We start from the raw sequence: 22,440 nt of genomic DNA on the forward strand, positions 1-22,440 counted from the left end.
CACTAGTGCCCAGGGACAGGAGACCTCTAGGGAGACCTGTATTCTCACACTAAAGAGGAGACTCCTACAGTGAGATCCTCTTATGGGGGCTCACTGGGTCCTAGCTACCATCATGGATCCTAGGCCAGGCTGAGTAGCTACTAAGGGGAGGACCGTGCCTGAGCTGCACCTGGATAGGCTGCCCTGCTGGTTATCCCACTTCACACAGACACATTTAGAACATTCTGCATTCTTTTGTTTCTCCATCACTGTGCACAAAGCCTTCCCCCCAGATGAGGGCATAGAAGTCTCTCTGGGGGTGTGATCTCCTTCAGTAGTCTACTGTTTCCTTTTGAAGGGGTTGTAGGGCTTCACGGTAGTGACCATTCGGGACATTGGGGCCTGGTGACGGAAGAGGTCAACTTGCATTTCTTGCAGCAAGATACTAGGATTGAAATGGAACAAGAAGAGAAAAATAACATAATTAAAATGAAAACAAGTAAATTCACCTTTTACCCAACTAATGATGTTCAGGAATGGAAGGTATAGAGGAAAAGGTGACAAAGGAGGGGGTCAAAAACAGTACAGAAGGAGGCTGGGAATGACCACCCCTGCTTCGTTTGCTGTGTCCTGTGCAGTGCTTTGCATTCTGTAAATGAACATCTGTGCAAGCTTTATCACAAGTGGTGAGAAAGATAAGCCTAGACCACTCCCAACAGTTGGTCCAGGAAGTCCTTGTTAGAAGACCCAGGAGATAGGTCCACCTCAGGGAAGGGCATCTTCATGGAGCCCAATTAGAGGAGACAGCAAAGGGAGGGGAATGGAGAAACCTTGGGATGACAGGCACTTGAGCCTAGGGAGAGGCTAGTAGGTGAGTGAAACAGAGGCAGGCTGGACAGCCACTAAAGTGATATTAGAGTATGGAGCCTGCATTTCCACCTCTGCCCTGGGTTGAAACTGCGTACATAGTTATAACCTCGCTGTGTCAAATCTGTTGTAAGAATTAAAGAAAAGAAAACTGAAAATATGAACTTCCATGAAGATGAAGTTTTACCCCTTGGGTTACCAACACAGGGAAGGCAGTGTCAGGGTTGGTGTGCATCATACCAACTATTATAAACAATACCCCAAAACTTTTGTTTCTATCCTTCTACTGCAAATGTGCTGTGAGGTCAGTCACATAATACAAAGAGGTGCTCATATGAAAGAGTTACAAAGCTAGTGTGGGAAGGTCACCCTTATGCAGTCCAAAATGGCTTTATATTTGGGCTATGGTTAACATGATGTCCTATTATAAACATATGTATATATTGCTTTTAAAGGCCCATGTTGAAGAAAATGACACAGCATCTGTGTAAGCAACATCCTACTGTGAGGGCCATACAAAGATCACCAGACTATAAAGAAAAAGTTGAAAGAAGTACTTGCTCTCCTGTTCCCTTACAAATGTGGAGATCCAGGACATGTTTTCTATCTACCTTGTGCATGTCTCCATCTCCTCTCTTTGCATCTCTTCTCATCATTTCTTCCTTGTCTATTCTGCATCCTGTCCCACATGGATCTTAAGGCACTTGGGCTTCTCTACACCGGGCTCAAAATGCAGACTCTTTTTGATGCACACTCAAAAGCCTACACAATTAAAGAAGTCAAACTGACCCTAGTCTTACCTACCACAAAGATTCTTGGCAAATGGGCAATCCCCACCTTCTGTGTGAGGAGGTGTCAACAGTCCCCTTTCCTGTCCCTGTATTAGTCCTCACTGCAGCCACAGCCCTTCACTTTACTGATGCTATCAGAAGCCAGATGGCAGAAGGCTAGGGACCAAGGTGTGGAGAAGTAGAAATAAGGTGCGAGGAGAGTGATTGTTCACTTCCTTAAGAAGTTTAGAAGTCCAAGGAAGGAGAGTAGGGTAGCTTAGAGGGGTACAGTTGAGGGACTGAACTAGGCTGTTCCTAAGAGAAGCTAGATGCTGAGACATTTGCAGAATGAAGAGGTTCCAGTTCAGAGGGAATGATGAGCCTTTTCACAAGTGAAGCATGTCTTCCTGGGAAGAAGAGAAAGAAGCAAGAATGGACTTAAGAGATTTGATTTGGGTTTGGGAGGGAGGAAGGCAGAGAAACGGGGGCCAGGAGGCAGACACTGAGTGGCCCAAATCTTTTGATGGGGCAAGGGGAAAAGACTTCTGAAAGACTGTGTAGCAATGAAAGCCTTGAATGTGGCCACCCCATGGTATAGACTCAAAAATGGAGGAACAGATTACAGAGGAGCAGAAAACACATAGTAGAGGAGAAAACTCAGGAGTTTCCAAAGAATGTGTGCTTAAAGAAAACAGGAAAATGTGAATCAGACCGATTAGACATAATCAGGAGGAAATCGGCTCACTAAGCTCTTATGAGAGCCAGCAGTCAGATATCTGGGCTCACACTTTTCACTTGAAAATTTTAGAGAAAAACTAAAATGGTGTTACAAAAATATCAGAGGCGACACTTGGTGGTGGAGAGCATTGGTTGCCCTATTTTCTGACCCCAGAGTCCAGGCTAATGCAGATGGCCAGCCTTTCTGCCAGGGCATCCCTATCTTCATGTCAGTACAGGGATGTCTTAAATTTAAACTCTCCCGGACCCTCTGGACTGTGATTTCTCAGGCCAGAGTGCCACACCTTTTGAGGGCTGTTGTAGGGGGTGACTGTAGTAGTTCAGTCTGGGCAGAGTGGAGCCAGCTCAAGCTGCCACTTAGTTGAGGGAAACACTTAGGTTGTCACTATTTCTAGTCTGATCTGCACCCTCAGATTAAGAGCCTCAGAAAAGGCACGTCAGAGAGTTCCATGTCCTCTTCTGGGACAGTAGATGACATTCATGTGTGTGTGTTGGGGGAAATTTTGGAAGTAGCCAGAAGCCTCAATCTGATATGAACATTCCTATGAGATACTCAGGTTTTTCCCTCATTGCAAAATGAGGGGATAGTTTTTCATGTAGAAGTAGAGATTTATCTGAAAGACAAAAGGATGCTTTTGGAACACTCTGCTTATGTAGTTGTAGGACTGTGTGGGAAGGTGTCCCAGCAACAGGATGTCTGAGTAAAACCTCAGATAGCAAGGATTGTGAACAAAAAGGTGAGGGATTGGAAATGCTTGCTTTGCTCTGATATAGGTATTTTTTTAAGTATTTTATTATTTTTTTATTTATGTGTATGGGTATATAGTCTACAGGTATGTGAGTACATGCTTGTTGTTCAGTGCTCCAGGAGTTCAGAAGAGGGTTTCAGATTCCCGGATTCCCCTGGAACTGTGGTTGTGGACAGTTGTTAGTTGCCACATGGGTGCTGGGCATCGAACCCAGGTCTTCAGCAACAGCAGCCATGCTCTTAACTGATAAGGAATCTCTCCAGGCCCCTGATACAAGTCTTTGAGTCTCTTAAATCATGAGCCATCCAGCCAGAAGGTTTTATCACCATTCTTTCTGTACAGGCATACTAGATGATAGCTCTCAGGGTTTGTTTAATGTTAGCATTGTTTCTTTATGTCCTTCCTCTGTAATAGATTTTTAATTTTCTAAGTATTTACTCATCCTGGCTTCAAAAATGGATTTGTAACATTTCAAATTGTGTCTTCACGTTGATTTTCAAATTTTTGATTATTTTCATTTTATGTGTATGAATGATTTGCCAGCATGTATGTAAGTGTACCATGTGCATGCAGTTCCCATGTAGGCAAGAAGAGGATGTCAGATCCTCTGAAACTGATATTATGGATGGTTGTGAGCCATCATGTGGGTGCTAGAAACTGAACCTGGGTCCTCTTCAAGAGAATCCAGTGCTCTTAATGTCTAAGCCACCTTTCCAGCCTGATTTTTAAAAACATATCATATCAAAAGCTCAGGCTACAGTTCAAAAACAAACAGATGAACATGTAGCAAATTAAATAGTATCTGCATGACAAAATAAACAAAAAAATGAGAAGGCAACCTATGGATTGGAAAAACTATATGCATACTATATGTCTTATAAGGTGTTAATACATATATATGTACAACTCCACCATAGAAATCTACAGTGGGGGCTGGAGAAGATGGCTCATTGATTAAGAGCGCTGAGTGCCCTTGAAGAGGACCTGTATTCAATTCCCAGCACCCACGTGACGCCTAACAACTATAACTCCATTTCCAGGGGATCAGATGCCCTCTTCCGACCTCCACATGCATTGCATGACACAGGTGCGCTTACATACATGAAGGCAATACACTCACACACAGAAAACAAAATATTAAAAAAGAAATCCACAGTGGGTAAAGGTTCTGCATACATGGTCTTTGAAGAAGACATAGCAATGGCCAACAGGTATATGAGCAATGCTCAAAGTCACTAATGATGACAGAAATACCAATAAAATCCTCAAAGAGCTATCATCACACACTCAGGAGGGCAGCTCCTATCAAAAGAGAAGGGACAAGGATTGGCTCAGATGTGGAGAGGGAACTCATTCACATTGCTGGAGAGAGGGTAGATGGTACAGTCATATATACAACAGTATGGGAGGCCCTAGAAATAGACGAAATGGAACTATTGCATGATCCAACGATCTCTTGTCAGGTACAGAATGTGGCAAAGGAGAAGAGAACAGCCTCAAAAAAGACAGCTGCATGGTGGTGGGGGAGGGCACTGCTATTCACAGCAGTCAAGATACAGAATAGACCTGGGTGCCTGCAGATGGATGAATGACTAATCATAGTTATATATGTTAAAATCCTGCTGGATCATTCTTCAGCCTTGTAAAAGAGGCTGAATAATGTAAAAAGAGATCCTGACATTTGCTACAACATGGATAAACCTAGAGGACAGTATGCTAAGTAAATAATCTAGACATAGAAAGAAGAATACTTCATGTTCTTATTTGATACGAAACCTTTTTTAGAAACCAAATTTATAAAGGCAGAGAGTAGTGGTTAGAAAGGATGGATTGTTGGGGGGAGGAAATGAAGAGATATAGGTCAAAAAGTAAACCATAACAGTATGCAGGATGAACAGGTCTAGAGACCTGACATGCAACAGGAGGACTACAAGTAGTGGCAGTGTACTGGATTCAGAATTTTTGATTCATGAGTAGATTTCAGCTGATCTTGCCATTGACAATGGATAACTGAGAGATGATGGATATGTTCATTTGTTTCACTATTATAACCATTTTATTATCTATATATGTATAGATATGTTTTAGTAAACGTCATATTCCTCTGGATATACACAATGAAATATTTTGAATTTTATATATATGTGTATATATATTGAGATTGTGGACTGGAGAGATGGAGCAACAGTTAAAAGCACTGACTAGTCTTACAGAGGACCCAGGTTCAGTTGCCAGCACCCACATATTGGCTAACAGTCCTAACTCCCATTCCAGGGGTTCAGATGCTCTCTTCTGACCTTCACTGGCATTGTACAACATGGGTGAACTTACATCCATGCAGACCATACACTCATACACACAAATAAAAATAATAAACACAACATTTTAAAAATATTGATTAGAAAAATATCTTAAGAGTAAATTAAATAGAATTCCAGCTATTGAAAGCCCCTGACCTCCTACTGAATTGTTTAACATCAGATGGCTGGGGATTTAACATGGCTGTTTAACCAGAAATTTAGACATACTGAGGAAGCTTGCTGCAAGGCAGCACTTTTCATCTTCTTTAACCTTGCCCTTACAGAAGGCTATGCACAGGTCTTGTGGGCTGTGTAGTATTGTCAGTGCAGCAGTGTGTAGTATTGTCAGTGCAGCAGTGTGTAGTATTGTCAGTGCAGCACTGTGTGGTATTGTCAGTGCAGCACTATGTGTGGCACACAGGCTCGAGGTAGCCCTTGCCTCTTCCTCAGGTTCCTTTCCTATCCTATGAGTGACTGCTGCTGCCTGACCCTCAAATATCTGAAGAGCAAGTTCCTTCCCTCCAGAGTCACCCCATGAACCAGGTCCACCATGAGTTCTTTAACACCCCAGAAGTCCTTATAGCTTGTATATGCCTGTTTCCTATGTATAAAGTATGGATGGATGGTAACAGCCCCTTCCTCATTCTGTCCCCAGACTGTCCCTCAGGCTGTCGAGCAATTATTACTAGAATGGTGCTTACTGTCCTTTCCTGGAGTTGTTTCTCTCTTGCTCAGTTTCTTGCTCACTTTTTGTAAACAGGTTTTGTTCCTATGAATTACTGGAGTGCAATCAACATTCATTCACATAACCAAATAAAATATGAATTAAAACAAAAATGAATGAGTGAATAACAAAATGAAGAATGGGTGACTTTGGTCATGGAAGCTTTTACCATTTAATAGACACTGCTTTCCAGAAAATTTCAGTCCCTGGAAGCTGGGGTTCTACCTAATGGTAAAGTCCTTGCTTCAGTTCTCCCCTAGCCACAGAGTGCAGGCTCCAGGCTCCAGCACTCTCTGTGACATCGGCTGACATTAGTAATCCCAAATTGTTATTTTCATACTTCTTTAGTGTCAATCTCCTACCCTCGAATATGAGCACCTGAGGGCCAGGCTGTCTTCTGCCTGTCCTTGTGCATTCGGTGCCTTGAACAGCCTGGCCCAGGTAGATGCTAGATAAATGTGATTAACGAAAAGATGCCCTACTGAAAGAATGTGATCTAGGAGAAAAAGGTACCTTTGCGGAGAGCCCCCCTCCCAGCATAACTTATTCATTTAAAAATATTTTCTTTATTATTTTCATTTTATGTGTACAAGTGTATTGCCTGCATGTAAGTGAGTGCACCTGTGTTGTACAATGCTGCGGAGGTTAGAAGAGGGCTTTGGATTCCCCTGGAATTGGAGTTAAGGATGGTTCATAGTTGCCATGTGGGTGCTGGGAATCAAACTCTGGTCTTCTGCAAGAACAGTCAGTGCTCTTAACCGCTGAGCCATCTCTCCAGCTTATTCATTTATAAAACCAGGCTTAGACTCAGCATCTGCATTTTCAGAACTGTGTAGTCTTTATTTTTCAAGGCCAGGACTTCCACCAAGTGTTTTCCAGTTTGAATTATAATGAGAATAGCATGCTGCTTCTTACTAGTGATTGTCAATAAAGTCATCTCCTAGTCTTTCCACCCACTGCCTTTTGTTTCATTTTGCAAAAATGAGGATTAAGATCTGTGTGAATTTCAACAGAATTTTGTCATTATAAAAAGTTAGTACTTCTTCACAAGAAGTACATGTGTGTCTCATGTCAGTACGTTACAGACATACAGACACTAGGTAGCACGTAGTTTTGCCAATACATGAATAAGAACGTGTGTGCAAAACCGCAGGCTCAGAGGCCAAGATGCTTTCCCCCAACATGCTCTGAGTGTCTTAAGATGGCACTTCAGGCAATGTCAACAGGAACATTAACCTGCGCTTATTTTTCAATGTAATTCTAAGTGAAGTTCGCCTCAGCAAGAAAATTAACTCCTTTATTTTTTGGACTTGACATCCCATTTTTCTTAAGCAACACAAATTTATTCTTAGTATTTAATTGTTCTTTAATGGAATAACCATAATTAGCATTTCTCGTTCTAATGTATGTGAGCAAACTGAGTAATAGGGCTCCTGCTTACCGGTTCAGCTCTGAATCTGACGATGGGGTTGTTGATGGAATATTAGAATTTGCTGGGTGGGTGGCTGTGAAATGAACCTTGCCAGTGTATCCTGGAATATTTGCAGCCCTAAAGTGAAGAGTTAGAAGAAGGGGTATGAGAGTAAATTAAAATAATAATTATTTGTGAAATAGTCACAGTAACTAGAACCAAATATGAAAAACAAAGATGAAGGTACAGTTTAAGCTTTTTAGGTATCTGGTTAGGAACTTGGGCTATCCAAACAGAAAAGAATGGAGGGAAGAGACACAGGCATGCGGGCACGTTGACATTTAGGTAACCTCTCTACTCTAGTGCTGAAACACTTATTTCAAGTGTGTCTTTGCTATTATTTCAAATTTTTCATGTCCATGACTTACTGCTGGGCCCAGTGTCATAGTGAAGGGAGTCAGAACTGTGCCACAGCAGACTTGTGCCACGTGCAACGTTGTACTGCTGACACTAACATCAATAAAGACACGTGCTTGTGTTTGCAGGCTTGTTATTTTGGCCAAATGTCTTTCTTGTCACCACTAATACTTCATATCCTTGATTTTAGATGGTTTTCTGAAATTGCCCATCAAAAACACATTTAAATTCACGTAGCAGCTCCACACTGACTTGTTTGGTTTATACCACCAACAGCTCTACTTTCCCATCCTTTCTCTGTGCAGAAAAGAACAAAAGAGCACCAGGGAAGGTTCTGTAGTGTGTACAGAAAGGCCCCTTCCAGCAGGGCAGCCAACCATCTAGACCCATTTAACTGCTGTTCAGGAACACACGAAGGATCACTCATGTGTTTGCCAGGGTAACATTCAAAATGGTTTACCCAGACTATTTCCTAGGAGTAGGGAGAGGCTGGAACACAAGGCCCTGCATAAGGCTCAGACTTGGGGGCCACTTATAACACATCACCTTAACTACAAGGAGCATAAGAAAAGGGAAGTAAGATTTAATTGTACAGCAGGGAGCACAGGCAGACTCTGCAGGTCATAAAGCCGAAGGCTGTAACCCGGCACCCTGGTGGAGCTGCATCAGCGCCGTGGCCCCGGCCTGCTTGCTGCCTCATAGCAGACGGAACTACTGCCATCATAAACACGCCTGACTTTGTAACTTCTCCTCAGCTTGGTGGTTTGTGCTTCCTTTTCCTGAGGACTTTCTCTGAGAGCATGGCACCCGCATTGTGGGTTTCTTATTCAGAATTTACATTCAGACCAAAAGCAAGGCAGCAGCAACAGTCTACTACCTGCTGAAGGTGGAAGACTGCCTTTTTTTTTTTTTTTTGTGGATGTCTTGCCTACATCAGTGTCCTTCCATTACATATCCGATGTATCAAATAAAACCTCCAAAAACCATTTATCCTTAGAGCAGTTCTGCAAAGTGGTGCTTAAGAAAGGTTGATCCTTGTCATGGACCATATCTTAAATGTCTTCCAAATGTCTATATATTGACAGATTGGTTGCCAGCCTGGGGTGCCATCAGAAGATGGTGCAGAAGATTGGGAAATGGGGTCGTCAGAGAGGTAGGGAGCTAGGTCACTAGGAAAGTACCCTTGAGGAGGCTCCTAGGACTCTAACCTCTTTCTCTCTTTCAGCATCCTGGTTGCCATGTGAACCAACTTCTCAACCATTTGCTTTTGCATGATATACTGTACCACCACAGACCCAAAGTGACAGGGACTTCAAGGGACCATGGATTGAAACCTCTGGTACTGTGAACTAAAAGTAAATTGATGTCTTATCTCAGGCATTTTTTTTTTTTTTTTTTTTGGTTTTTTTGAGACAGGGTCTCCCTGTAGGTCCAGCTGGCCTGGAACTCACTATGTAGACCAGGCTGGCCTTGAACTCACAGAGATCCGCCTGCCTCTGCCTCCCGAGTGCTGGGTCAGGCATTTATTTACAGCAATAGAAAGCTGACTAATAATATATTTCTTCAAATGCCAGGTGACAGGAAGACAAAGGAATCATTAGTGAGATGAGTCTGTGCTCTAGTGGTAAGGTGAAGATATAGGCCATGTGATTCCTGTTATCAATGGTGGGATCTGAACTCTGGATACAATCTTGTGGCACATTATTGCTTCAGCCTTGACATCAGGTGGTGACACAACTTAACAGATTGGGTGACAATGAAGTCAAAACAGGTCACAATTCATACTGTAATTTCTTGGTGCTCATTATACATTGATTATGTGTTAGTATCAGAATGTTAGGGAAAAAATAGGTAGTTAGGAAGGAAAACTGCCTAGAGAAAGCTTACATGTGTCTTCCAGTATGCCATCCTATGGTCATTGCTGATAGCTTACTGGCTTGAAGCCAACAAAATCAGGGATGTTGCTATACTAACAAAGTGAAGGGAAATCATGTCAAGAGCAACAACCCAGAATAAATGGTCCAAATTAGTGAATTTTGTGAGGCCGGGAAAATGAGAGGCTAAAGACAAGGCCCTGCATTGAGAGACTGTATTCTGCAAGCCTGTCTGCCCCTCACCAGCTCTGAAGTGCTACTCCCACTGGAAAGTCCTCTGGACCCCAGCTCAGCCAAATGCAACGCAGAGATAACCACAGTAACCTCCTAGGGGCACCCTGGGGTTAGATGAGTTAAATGAATAAAACAGCCAGCACATCCTTAGCATTTAATAGGTATTCAACTAATTTTACCTGAAATATGAGACATTAAAAATTAAATATTTACAAAAAATGATCTTGTAGGTGGAGAATACAAAACTTATAAAGAAAACACAGCTGCAAAATTCAAAACCAGAGATTTCCAGATGGTGCCACACGCTGAAATCTCGTTGGTTGTTTAAAAGATAGTAGTGTTTGGCACCAACCTCCGATATTCTGATTAAATCAGGAATGGTGTGGCTTGGGAATCAGCTTTCAATAGTTCTTCAGTGGTTCTAGGTTGGGGTGAAGATCACGAACCTACTTTAGGATCAAGTTTGTTGGTGAGGCCAGGGCGAGTGAAGGAAAACTGCTGAATTCCGGGCAGTGTCCCTTGGGATTTCATGGGATTTTTCTTGCAGTGTAGCCGTAAGGTAGAGAGGTATCAAAAATGAGGCAAAATTACTGATGTGTGCGGTCTCTTCCCCACAAACATTCTTTGAAGCTTCCATGCATGTTACCAAGGAAATCCCCTCCATCTGTGTGACAGGTTTTTTCCACTGCCTCTAAAACACCTGCAAAGTTAAAATGCTTCTAAAGTCAGAGCCTCCCACTTCAGCAGCTAGGAAGTCAGACAGATGGGCACAAGCAATTTGTCAGTCATGAGGAGGGCTTCATTTAAGACCTCACACAGCTCTGCATGCCTCTGTTATGGGAACTACTGAACATAACTGGCAGCTATGTTATGTTTTAGGAAGGTTGTTCTATGCTATGACATTGTGTGTAATAATAATACATAATGAAAAAGTATGACTAGTTAGTTGGTTAGGTCAAGGATGAATTCGGTTGCGGCATGGAGCACCAAACATTTCAAAATGAAGTTTTCATCCCATCCACAGTGCCTCTAAATCTATTCCCTTAACCCTGACTTATAGGATGTCACAAGGGGACATTTTTGCCCTCTTAAGTGCAACATTATATCAAGCTGGGACACTCAAGCTGCTGCTGGAAGGGAATTCTTCAGTTGAAGGAAACAAAACTGTAGAAGATACTGACATATACAGGCAATACTGTCGATTTCCACATGTGCTGCCTGTGCAAAGAACCCTAGCTCTCCGTGTGATGTCAGTGGAGAATCAGCAGCCCACGTACGATGCCAGCGCCTTCATCTGCATCTTCCATGGCTTCTTGGCCTTGGTCACCCTCTTTTGCACTCCCATTCCCTCATGAGCCTGGGTTTTGTTTCACTAATGAATTGCTTTTACTATTTAGGTAGCTAAGTTGAAAACTGATTGGTCTGTCCTAACAGAGCATGATAAAATAAAATTTAAATGATTTCAGAAAATAAATGAGATAAAAGGAACATAGATGCTATGTAATTAAATATTAAGTGAAAATAAGGGTTAATATTATTAAAAGCTAAATAGAAAATGTGGAAACTATGCTATATATATCACAAGAAGTCATGTTGCATGTACAATATATGTATTGCCTATGCGGTTAAAAATTTAGGCATACACACAAGTTCTTTTGATGTGCTATAGACCTAATAGTGAGTGTACACCGTGTTCCCTTTTAATGGATTCATATAAGTTGGGTGCTTTTCTCAATAATCCTGTGTCGTAGGTCTTGTCATGTCGATGTATTATATGAAAGAATGTAGGCAAAGCCAACCAAACTGTAAATAGTAGAACCAGCCTCTACCCTAGATAGTCTGAGCTTCAGAACTCATGCAAGTGGACTGCTTATGAAAAGCCCTGACCGGTTCCCAGTCCAGCCTGAAGATTGTTGCCAGGTCGAAGTGGACTGCATTGTTCAGGGTGTGGGTATGGGTGTAATGGCAAAGTTTAAGTCTGTGTGATGACCTCTTACTCAGGACTATTTTCTGTCGGGAACAGTTCCAGGCAGAAATCAAGCAGTTTTCACTTTCATAAGTAATGTGTATGTTATGCTACAGTGCAGGGACCAAACTCAGACCTCATGAACACTAGGAAGTGCTCTGTTGCTGAGTTATATATCTAGCCCCCATGAGTACATTTCAAAAAATAAGAATCTAAAGATTTAAAGAACCCAAGCAGTTAAAGACCATGATGGCAAAGTAAGATGGCAATTAATGAAATATTTAACTCTAGGGCCACCCTGGCCAGCTGGTCCCAACAGATTTTTCAGGAGTTTTAAGTTGCTTACTATTAACACCATCCAGTAACTACAGTTCCCCTGTGTCTCATTCACTCTTCACTCCCATTAGGAGAAAGAGGAATGATAGGCCCAAAGCTTTTCTTCTAGGCAAGGACAAAGCCTCAAGAGTCAGCCCCTTGCCAGAGGCTGGGCTTGTTGGCTGTGGGCTCAGTGCAGTCATTTGTCCTGGGAATCAGGAGGCTCATTCTCTGGACTTCTCACTGCTCATGAAATGAGAAATTTGGGGTTCTTCATGAAATTTCTCTGGCCTCAACACCCTTCTATACAGAGGGCAGATATAACTGGTTCCTGAATCTCTGGCTTCCTCACGGTATTTTGAAAAATAAATGAGAGTTGTGAAAGTCCCCTGGGAAGGCAAAAGTATCCAGCTGACATAAGGAATGGCCGTTCACAGTCAAGCCTTTACCTGGGTTGTGGTGTGGGTTTTATAAGGTTTCAAGCATTCTACTGAGCTGTAAGAGGCCTCCCTCTGCCACCTCAGACCTTCCACAGGGGCTGGCTGGGAGCCATGTTGGACAATTCCTCCTAATTGGCTGAGGTGAAAAAGTACAGTAAGTGTGAGGCTGTGGCCTTCTGAGATAGAAGATGCTTTTAGTGGTGATGCAGCAGTGGAGGCAAATGGTGACCATGACGAGTCCAGCTTGATCACACCCCTGGGCACTTACTTGGGCATATACCTCACTCACACCAATCCTCACTCTTCACTGAGAAAATAAGGGCAAGGTGCATCCATGTCAGATACATGGGCTCCTGAGTTTAGGCTCCATGATGAAAAAAGGCACTTTGTTCTGCTCTCCTTTAAGACACGGTGGGGACAGGCTACTTTAGGGCAATGACTGCACATGCCTGCAGGGACATTTCACTCAGTTTTGACATGCCTGTCTTAACCATTCCCAACAGAGACTATTGCAATGACATGGTTATGGGAGAATCGCTGGAAGGAGCTGACCTCAGTTTGGTCTTGTCAAAGAGGTTTGGCTAAGACCTCTCTTGTGTAAAGAGAAAAAGTCAGATTGGAGATAAAGAAGTCTTGCCTTAACTTTCCTGTTTGCTGCAGATTAGAAACGGGCTAATTTAAATCATTTTTTTTAAGTTCCTAAATACTACCAATATCTAGTAAAAGTTTCTCATGTGTTGAAGAAGTGAAATAGGTTCTCCTAGACTCCAAACTATTCTTGAATTATAAATTAAGGAAAACTGCAGAGGAAAATACATAAATATTTTAAGTACTTTAACTGAAAATGCCTTTCAATATCTAGGCATGACTTCCAAAGTAGGAAACTATTATTTGTAATGAGAAAAACTCATGTCATAGTTCTATTTTCATGGACTTGATATATAGGCATATATGCATAATTGTATAAAAATATAGGAAGTTAGTTTCCCTTCATTGTAATAGAAAAACACTTTGGTCAGAGTGTGACCTATACGAATTTATTATAGTTTTGTAGTGGAATACAAGGCAGCCATTAAAAAGATTTTAATATGGAGGAAATGCTCAATGTGCATCTTACTTTTTTTCTTTTCTTTTTTGAGAAAGGGTCTCCCTGAAGCCCCAGCTGACCTGGAACTAGATATGTAGACCAGGATGGCCTGGAACTCACAGAGATCCACCTGCCTGTGTCTCCTAAGTGCTGCAAATAAGGTGTACATCACCACACCCACCTTTCAATGCGTATCAATTACGCACAAACAAACCCCATATGTGAATATAGACATGGTACATGCATAAATTACAGGCTTCTTATATACAGAGAGGAAGGAATATCCAACCTTTAGTTCTGGCATTGAAACTTGAAGGGATTTTTTTTTTTTACTTTCAATACTTTAAAAATACTTGAATTATTGTTACAATAAGGATGTTTGGAAGATAAAAGATGATGTTAGGTGAGCCATGCTAATATTAAAGGTGAGCATAAACAGTGGTTTGATTATGAATTTATATAACACTTCCAGAAAATGAGTGATAAATAGGTTTAAGAGCATTTGTATATTTTGGTCTGGAATTAATTTCAAGGAATCTTCCCTTAAAAATACTTGAATTATTGTTACAATAAGGATGTTTGGAAGATAAAAGATGATGTTAGGTGAGCCATGCTAATATTAAAGGTGAGCATAAACAGTGGTTTGATTATGAATTTATATAACACTTCCAGAAAATGAGTGATAAATAGGTTTAAGAGCATTTGTATATTTTGGTCTGGAATTAATTTCAAGGAATCTTCCCTAAATAAATAACTTTAAGTAATGAAAAGTTTATGAGAATTTTATGAGAAAAATTTAAAGAGAATTACGTACCATAGTGAAGAAAAAAAACAATTTACATGTGAACCTAAACAAACCCATCAGCTGCAGCATATCTACTGAACAGATGATGGTATTTAGGAAATTGTATATTATGATCATGATGTATTGCATAGGTGGTGGATGTTCCCTGTGGTACATTGCAGTGGGGGATGTTCGCTGTGGCACATCAGAGTGGGTAGATGTTTGCTGTGGCACATCACAGTGCTGAGTGCTCCCTATAGTACATCAGAGTGGATGGATGTTCGGTGTGGTACCTTACTGTGGATAGATGTTCACTGTGGCAGAGCACAGCTGTTGGTCAGCAAAGCCTTGCTGTGACATGTGACAGAGCATGTGACAGATGGGAAAGACTTGAAGGTTAATAGTGAATATAGCTTCATGGTTTTGTGTTTATTGTTACATTTTTGCACTTTTTTCCCTGTAATAATTAGATTCATTTCTACAACAAAAGGAACAGACTATTTTAAATTGTTAATACATTCCTCACCAATGTAAGCAACATTGGTTATGTTAAAAGACTTGGTAACAAGAAGAAACAAAAAAACAAACCAAAACAACAACAAAAACCAACCCCGTAAGGAAGTTTAAAAGACATTGATGTGGATGAAGAAGGCACTGAAATCTGCTTAGGGACTTTCTGCCTTGCTGAAGTGTGACATCATGGACAGGGTGGGGACACCCCTCCTCAGCTATGATTAAACACCAGCAATATTGTGGACCCTAAAGATAATATCTAAGGATCTTTCTCAGTAAGAAGCTTATAAGTTGTGAAAATCCAAGGAAAGTTGCATTTGCATTTGAATAGGACAGTACTTCATTGCCTACATGGCTTAAAAAAAAGTTTTCCTGTTTCTATGTTTCAGACTTCATGGAAATGAAATCATATTTTATGCATTCAGTGTTTTGGTTTTTAGCTCAGTATTGTATTGTGCGAAGCACATAAACTTTTATTTAGAGACTCATCTACAGGTGGCAAATCTAAGAAAGCTGAACAAGCAAAAGATCAGCCTAAAGTTGAACATGCTGCTTCTCAGTTGGGGTGGGGAAAGAGACAATGAGGTTCCCAGGAGCGCAGGGCCTGTGGAGTTTAGAAGAGTTCACCAGAAATCTAGTTCTTAAGTGAGGTTTGGAATAATACACAGGCATTCGCTACAGAGATGTATATGTTACATATGGAATTATGTTGCTCTGCATCTATAAATACTTTACAATAAAAACAGGAAACATTTCTTTTGTTCAAAGGTTAAGGAATCTCTTAAAACCTGAATTGATCCATAGAAGAAACTTTGCAGCCTGGGACGCCCTCTAGTGCCCACATTAGAGATCTGCAGTTCATTGTCAGTTTCATTTAAAGGATCCTCTTCTAATTTCACTCCCTTAAAGCAGGTCCCCAGCAAGATAAATATAGCATACTTTCAACCTTTTTAAGTGAAATACTGTGTTTTCATACCACATTTTTAAATCCTTCAAGTTATTTTTCAGTCTCTTTGATGGATGACCCAAAAGAAAGTTTGATTTTTTAATAAGAATGTGTCACAAAACATTTCAGAATTTAAGTATATACTTCAATAAAAAGAAATATTTACATTTTATACCTGGTGGACATTTTAAAATTGGTTTTACCCTTATATTATTTTTTCACGTTTTTAGAATTTTTGTTTAATTGCAACAATTTTCTTGCAGAATTTAGGGAAGAGTCATACACCTGACTCCTTCCACAGCCTTCAAGTGGTGTCATGTAAAAGTGACTTCTATATAGTCCTGATTCCAAACAAAGCCGATGTTTCTGTGAGTTATCTGTCCACCAAGATTCTTATGTTGTTGTGGGCAAATTCTTTTTATATTTATATCCTTTTAATATTTATTAAATATTAATAATACTAAACATTATATTTAATATTATATTACCACAGTTCTTAGCTTTAGTGCCTGGAATATTTATAAACTTACTTTTGTTATTAATGATCTGTTAGGCAGAATATGTGTGTGTGTGTGTGTGTGTCTGTCTGTCTGTTTGTCTGTGAGTATGTTTTGCTGGAAATGGAAGAGATGGAACCCAGTGCCTTCCAAGTGCAAAGTAAGCACTCTGTTCTTGAGATGTACCCCAACCTTAGAGAGACATGCTTAAATTCTTTGATGAGATTATTTACATAAATATATTAAAGTCAAATAATTGTTTTGAGAGATGTTTTATAGGTTGAAAGAGTAGTGTAGTCAAAAGAATCAGGTAAAGTAAATAAACAGAAAAATTCAAAATTATAATAAGGGATAGTGTTGTATTTAACAAACAATAGACTATGTCAAAAAGTGAGGTAGAGGCTCAGTGGTTAAGAGTACCAGCTACTCTTGCAGAAGACCTGGGTTTGATTCCCAGCACCCACATGATGGCTTACATCCACCTGTAAGTCCAGTTCCAGGGGATTCAATGCCCTCTTTTGAATGCCCTGGGCATTGCATGACACAGGTACACTCACAAACATGCAGGCAACACACACATCAAATTTAAGAAAAAAAATTTCTTAAAATGAGCAGATAAGAATTTTATCTATGTTGTCTTATGGGCATAACATACTTTTAAAAAATTTATTTATAATTTTTTATTTTATTCGTGTGTATGCATGTATTGCCTGCATGTAGGTAAGTTCACCCATGTCATGCAATGCCCATGTAGGGCAGAAGAGGCCATTGGATCCTCTGGAACTGGAGTTATGGACAGTTGTTAGCTGCCATGTGGGTGCTGGGATTCAAACCTCGGTTTTCTGCGAGAACAGCCATTGTTCTTAACCGCTGAGCCTTCTCTCCAGCCCAGGCATAACATATTTTTAAGAGATAAAATTAATTAATTAATTAATTATCATTTAAAATGCTATGGCAATTCATGCTATGATATTGCATGAAGTCCTTGATAAGATCTGTCAATCATTACAGAAACAGATGTGAGAATGTCTCTGCTATTTGGCAACTTAGTGGCATGGAAGAAAAAGAATGTTTATGTGTTTATATATGCTATGTACTTTATGATAGACATTAACAGTAAATGTTTATAACATTTATTATAGCGGCAACCCTGGATACTCAGTAGTCCAACTTATTTTTAACTTTATAATAATGATGTAAAAGTGGAAGTGGTATGCGCTCAATAGAAAGCATATTCTGAGTCTGAATGTGAATCTTTTCCTTGCTTACCTCCATATGATCAATTCTCCTTTGAAGCACTAGGATGAAGAAAAGAACTCTGGGTCAGCCCCAGGATCCCAAGTGAGCAACCCCAACCAACATGTATCATGTTGCTAAGTGAGAATAGTCAATAGGGTAGACATGCTCAATGCAAATTTTACTTAGGATGGAGGTGTCCAATCTTAAGTCAAAGAGGGTCTGACTGAATATATACATTCTATGACCCAGATTCTTCAACTGGATCATGATTATGTATGGGGTTATATAATTTAATGTGGGGTGGGGAGGTCTCAAAAGATTTGGCAACAATTAAAGGTTTCTTAATGGACAACAACCCCAAATTTCTCCTAAAATCAAACATGATATGAATCTAAGGTGTTTCTGGCTGTGCTCACCTGTGTCACATTGTTTGACACACAACACAAGCACTTTGCGCTGCATGTGCCATCACACCATGCAATGTCAGCACTGCAGATTTGAGACTGTGCATGCTATGAACTGCAGTGGATTACTTAAGTACAAAGTTTTCTGCTTTAATAGAAACAGTATGATTCAGTTGTGGAACATAAACTTTTGATATTTTCCTAAATCATTCTAGTATGTAAATATCAAATTAGTATAACTTTGGATTGTATTTTGTTAGAATATTTGATTCTTTAAGATTTACTTTTATTTGTGTGTGTGTGTGTGTGTGTGTGTGTGTGTACTGGAGGAGGCCAGCAGAGGGTCTGAGTCCTCTGGAACTAGAGCAATAGGGTTGTCAGCTGCCCAGCACTGGTACTGGAAAACAAACTTGGGTCTTTGTTGAATAGCAGTTTCTTCTAAACTGTCTTTCTTGGAGGATAAAACATTCCATCCTGCAAGGAAGCTCCTTAGATACAGGATATTAAAAAGGAGATGAAGCAAAAGGATGTTCTGTAAGGACTGAAACATTCTGTCTGCCTGGAAGATCATTAAGCTCAGAAAGTAAAACAAACAAACAAAAAAACAAAACAAAAAATAAAACATGATTTTAGGAAGTCCCTGAAACTGACCAGATTCATTAGGCCCCTCCCTCACCAAGCCTAAACAAACAGCAAAGACTGCTGAGAGACAGCTCAGACCAGGAGCTTCCTGGAAGAAGCAGACAAATTAAGATGCCAGGAAATAGCAGAGACCAGGGGCTCACCCTGGAAGAGGCTCTGACCATCTGTGCTGCCTGCAGGACACTCTCCAACCTGTTGAGCTACCAGCGAAGTGTGCAGTGTGCTCCAGGAGTCCAGCTTCTGTAAGCTGTCACCCACACTGGCTTTGTTGATCCAGCTGTCATTGAGTCGTTTCTACTCCTGCAAATAACCCCTCACCCACATTCCTGTAAGTAACCTCAATAAAACTCGTTGGTTCATCAAGTTAGACTCTGTTGGTATCCTTACTTTGGTCTGTCATATTTTATACTCTGTATTTATATAAAGTGGTGTTCTCAGCATTGATAATTATAAATTCAAGATATTGATCAACTCTGGCAAACATTGATCATTCTCTCATCTGGAAATATCAAATACTAAGCCAGGATTTAATTCTTTATATAAAATCACACAAAGTTTAAGAAACATTGCTCTATAAAGAAAGATGGTGGTAATAAGTCCCATATACTAAGGGTTGATACTATCCATGTCTTTTCTTTCCATGTCTGAGGTTAGATGCACCCATCTCACCTCCATTACCGTCTTGCCACTAGCCACAAACACTAACTCCCACCAGGGCTTCTGGCCAGCAGTGGCCACTTCCCAGCCCCATTTCTGGAAAGCAGTATCCTAATGCTGAAAGACCAGAGCTTTCCAGTGTAAATAACTGTCAATCACTCAGCCTGCTGTACTAAGCCTGTTGGTCCCTGGTGGCATTTTGCATCACAGGTTTTAGATGAAGACACTGAAGTCACAGTAATAGATTTGCTCAAGGAACCCCCCAGGTGAGTCCCCAAACTAATATTTTTGAGGTGATGAACTACATTTCTTTCAGGAAATAGTGTCTTTCTTCACAAGCTATGGCCAATAATAGGCCAGGCCAAATTCTCCCTGCATTTGTAATCCCCTCACCAAGTTCCATCTTTAATTACAGTGAAATAACTGTAAATGCCACTCACCGACTTGTATTTGTATAGTGCAGTTTAGAGTGCCGAGGCTTGGCTGTGGATGTCCTGTCTCCAAAGGGGTTGTCCACATTGTCAGCATTTGTACTTTGTACATGACCACTGTTACAGTGAAAAGAAAAGTTATAAGAAAGTTAGAAGAAATAGTTGATCAATATCCCAGTTCCTAAAGGAAATTTTATTTTTCAAAATAGACCAAAATCTCAAGAAGAAAGAAAGAAAATGACATGAGATACAAAACAACAGTGGTGAAGCTTTTCTTCTTCAGAGCATGAGGCATCTTCTCTGGCATCTGAAACTGGTTTGGGAGTGACAAGAGCAGTGGTTCTGGGTTTCAGAGCACATAACTGGCCATAGGACTTGGAAGGAGGCCATAGCAGGGGAGGTTGGTATCTGCCAGAGATAGTAAAGTTCTTGTGGAGACAGGAGTCTGGGAAGGCACCAGGAACCCAGGCCACAGAGCTGAGCTGCTGGAGAAGATCTGGAGGTTGACTCACATCAGCCAGCCAGTGTGCCAAGGACTCTGGGGTCTCCGGTAGACGCACTAGTCAGCTCTATTGCAGAGCAGTAATGAGGAGGCACAGACTAATGGCCTGGGTCCTCCTCATGTCCTCCCATCTCCTTCATCTCAAGGTGATGCTTCAGACTGAAGAAGAAAAACAGGAAGATCCCCAAAGTCAGACAATGCACTTTTGTGATTCTCAGAGAACGAGATTTAAATGCTGGAAAGAAGGCTTCTTACTTCCTGTGCTCAGTATTGTGAGCATAGCAAACTTCCCCATCTATCACCAAACGTTTTCCTGACTGACAGCCTAGCTGTAGCAACAAAGATATTTTACTTGATATCCTATTTAGAAAAACAGAAAATGTATCACTCCTCATTTTTTTAATCAATCAAAATCTTTACTACATTTTTGATGGCACTCCTAGCAGTAAACAGGCACTGGGCCAGCAGCATATTGGAATATGTTAGGACATGACAAAAGAGTGAACTGAAAACATAGGACACTGAATGGAGCCACAGATTGGAGTTAAATACAGTATATTTAAAGCAATGAGAAACAGTACTTATGTATAGAGAGGAATGTATTTACTTCTAAAACTGGGAGTCATACTTCAAAAAAGAAAAAAAGGGCAACTGGGTTATTCATGTTTTCAGTAAATATCGAATTATAACATTTCTCAAATTAAAAGATCTTCAGAGATAACAGAAATTGGCCTCCAAGTTTGTTTTGGAAATAATTAAAAGATGTGATTTTGCCTTTTCTAGAATACTAAATAATGGAGCTATGTGATAAATGACTCTTTGAGTGTGTCTCCTTTTACTGCCCCAAAATATTTATGAGTTGTTTCTATCTAGTCATAGTGGCTTCTATCTGTGATGCTAGTACTTGGCAAGCTAAAGCAGGAGGGTGTTGAGTTGGACGTCATTCTGAGCTGTGAAGCAAGACTGTCTCCAAAATAGTTGTTCCTGTTTCTGTGTGTTGATTTGGTTCTTTTTCATTGCTGTGTAGCACTTCATTTCTTTTTAATATACTAGTATGCCTTTCTCTTCACCTACTGAAGGCCATTTTTGTTGTTCCTAGATTTTAGAAATTGTGACTAAGTCTATTATAAGCATTTATATATAGGTTTTTGTGTAAGCTCCTGGAAGAAAATTCCCATAGCCTTAAGGTGAATAACACCGTCCTGAGGAGCTGCATGAAATGGCATTACTGACTAAAACACAAAGTTTTCAATTGCCATCTCATTTAACACACAAACTCCTCAAAAACAGCAAGTGAGTGAGTCCATAAAAACTGGAATAAGTATTTATCAGCTGGGCAAGGGCTCTTCTACTACACTGTATGGAAAAAATGCCGTAAAGTATTTTAATGAACATTCACATATTAAGAAGTAGTATTAAGGGGACTGGAGACATGGCTCAGTAGTTAAGAGTCAACTGTGGTTGGGTTGCCAGCACCCACAACAGCTCCAAGGGATCCAACACCCTCTTCTGGCCCCCCAAGGGCACTGCACCCAAGTGGTGTAGTTATATTTCTATGCAAGCAAAACATCCATATGCATAAAATAAAAAACCTTTAATAAAATGAATTAGTACTAAGTTGAGTTCATTGGTTTAGGAACATAATTCAAGTAACTGGAGGCTGAGTCAGGAGGATTGTGAGTTGGAGGCTAGGCTGGGCTAAATAGTAAGACTCTGTCTCAGAAACAAACAAAATCCAAAATTAAAAACCCAATTACATATTTTACAAAAACAATATTTGAGTGGATTAGCAACAATTCTAGTCTGTTATATACATGAGAGCCTTAAAGTTTTGAATATTCAAATCTTAAATTATCAGTCAATTTTTATATTCAAATCTATATTGAGGTGTTATCACACATTTGACATTTTAAGTAATAATTGTGAAGTCTTGCTATCATTTTTTATAATTTTT

The 22,440-nt window shown here is 40.3% G+C and overlaps 1 protein-coding gene across 1 annotated transcript in view; it reads right to left on the reverse strand.

The window, feature by feature from the left end:
* Nucleotides 1-318: 318 nt before the first annotated feature.
* Nucleotides 319-22,440, reverse strand: part of Spata48 (spermatogenesis associated 48) — a 48,381-nt gene continuing 26,259 nt past the window's right edge. The window contains 4 exon segments of the mRNA XM_008849277.2: nucleotides 319-424; nucleotides 7,569-7,676; nucleotides 19,994-20,101; nucleotides 21,063-21,113. Coding sequence (XP_008847499.2) covers nucleotides 319-424; nucleotides 7,569-7,676; nucleotides 19,994-20,101; nucleotides 21,063-21,113 — 373 coding nt within the window.

This window comes from Nannospalax galili, unplaced genomic scaffold, assembly GCF_000622305.1.
Source record: "Nannospalax galili isolate Female #2095 unplaced genomic scaffold, S.galili_v1.0 scaffold304, whole genome shotgun sequence".
Lineage (NCBI taxonomy): Eukaryota > Metazoa > Chordata > Mammalia > Rodentia > Spalacidae > Nannospalax > Nannospalax galili.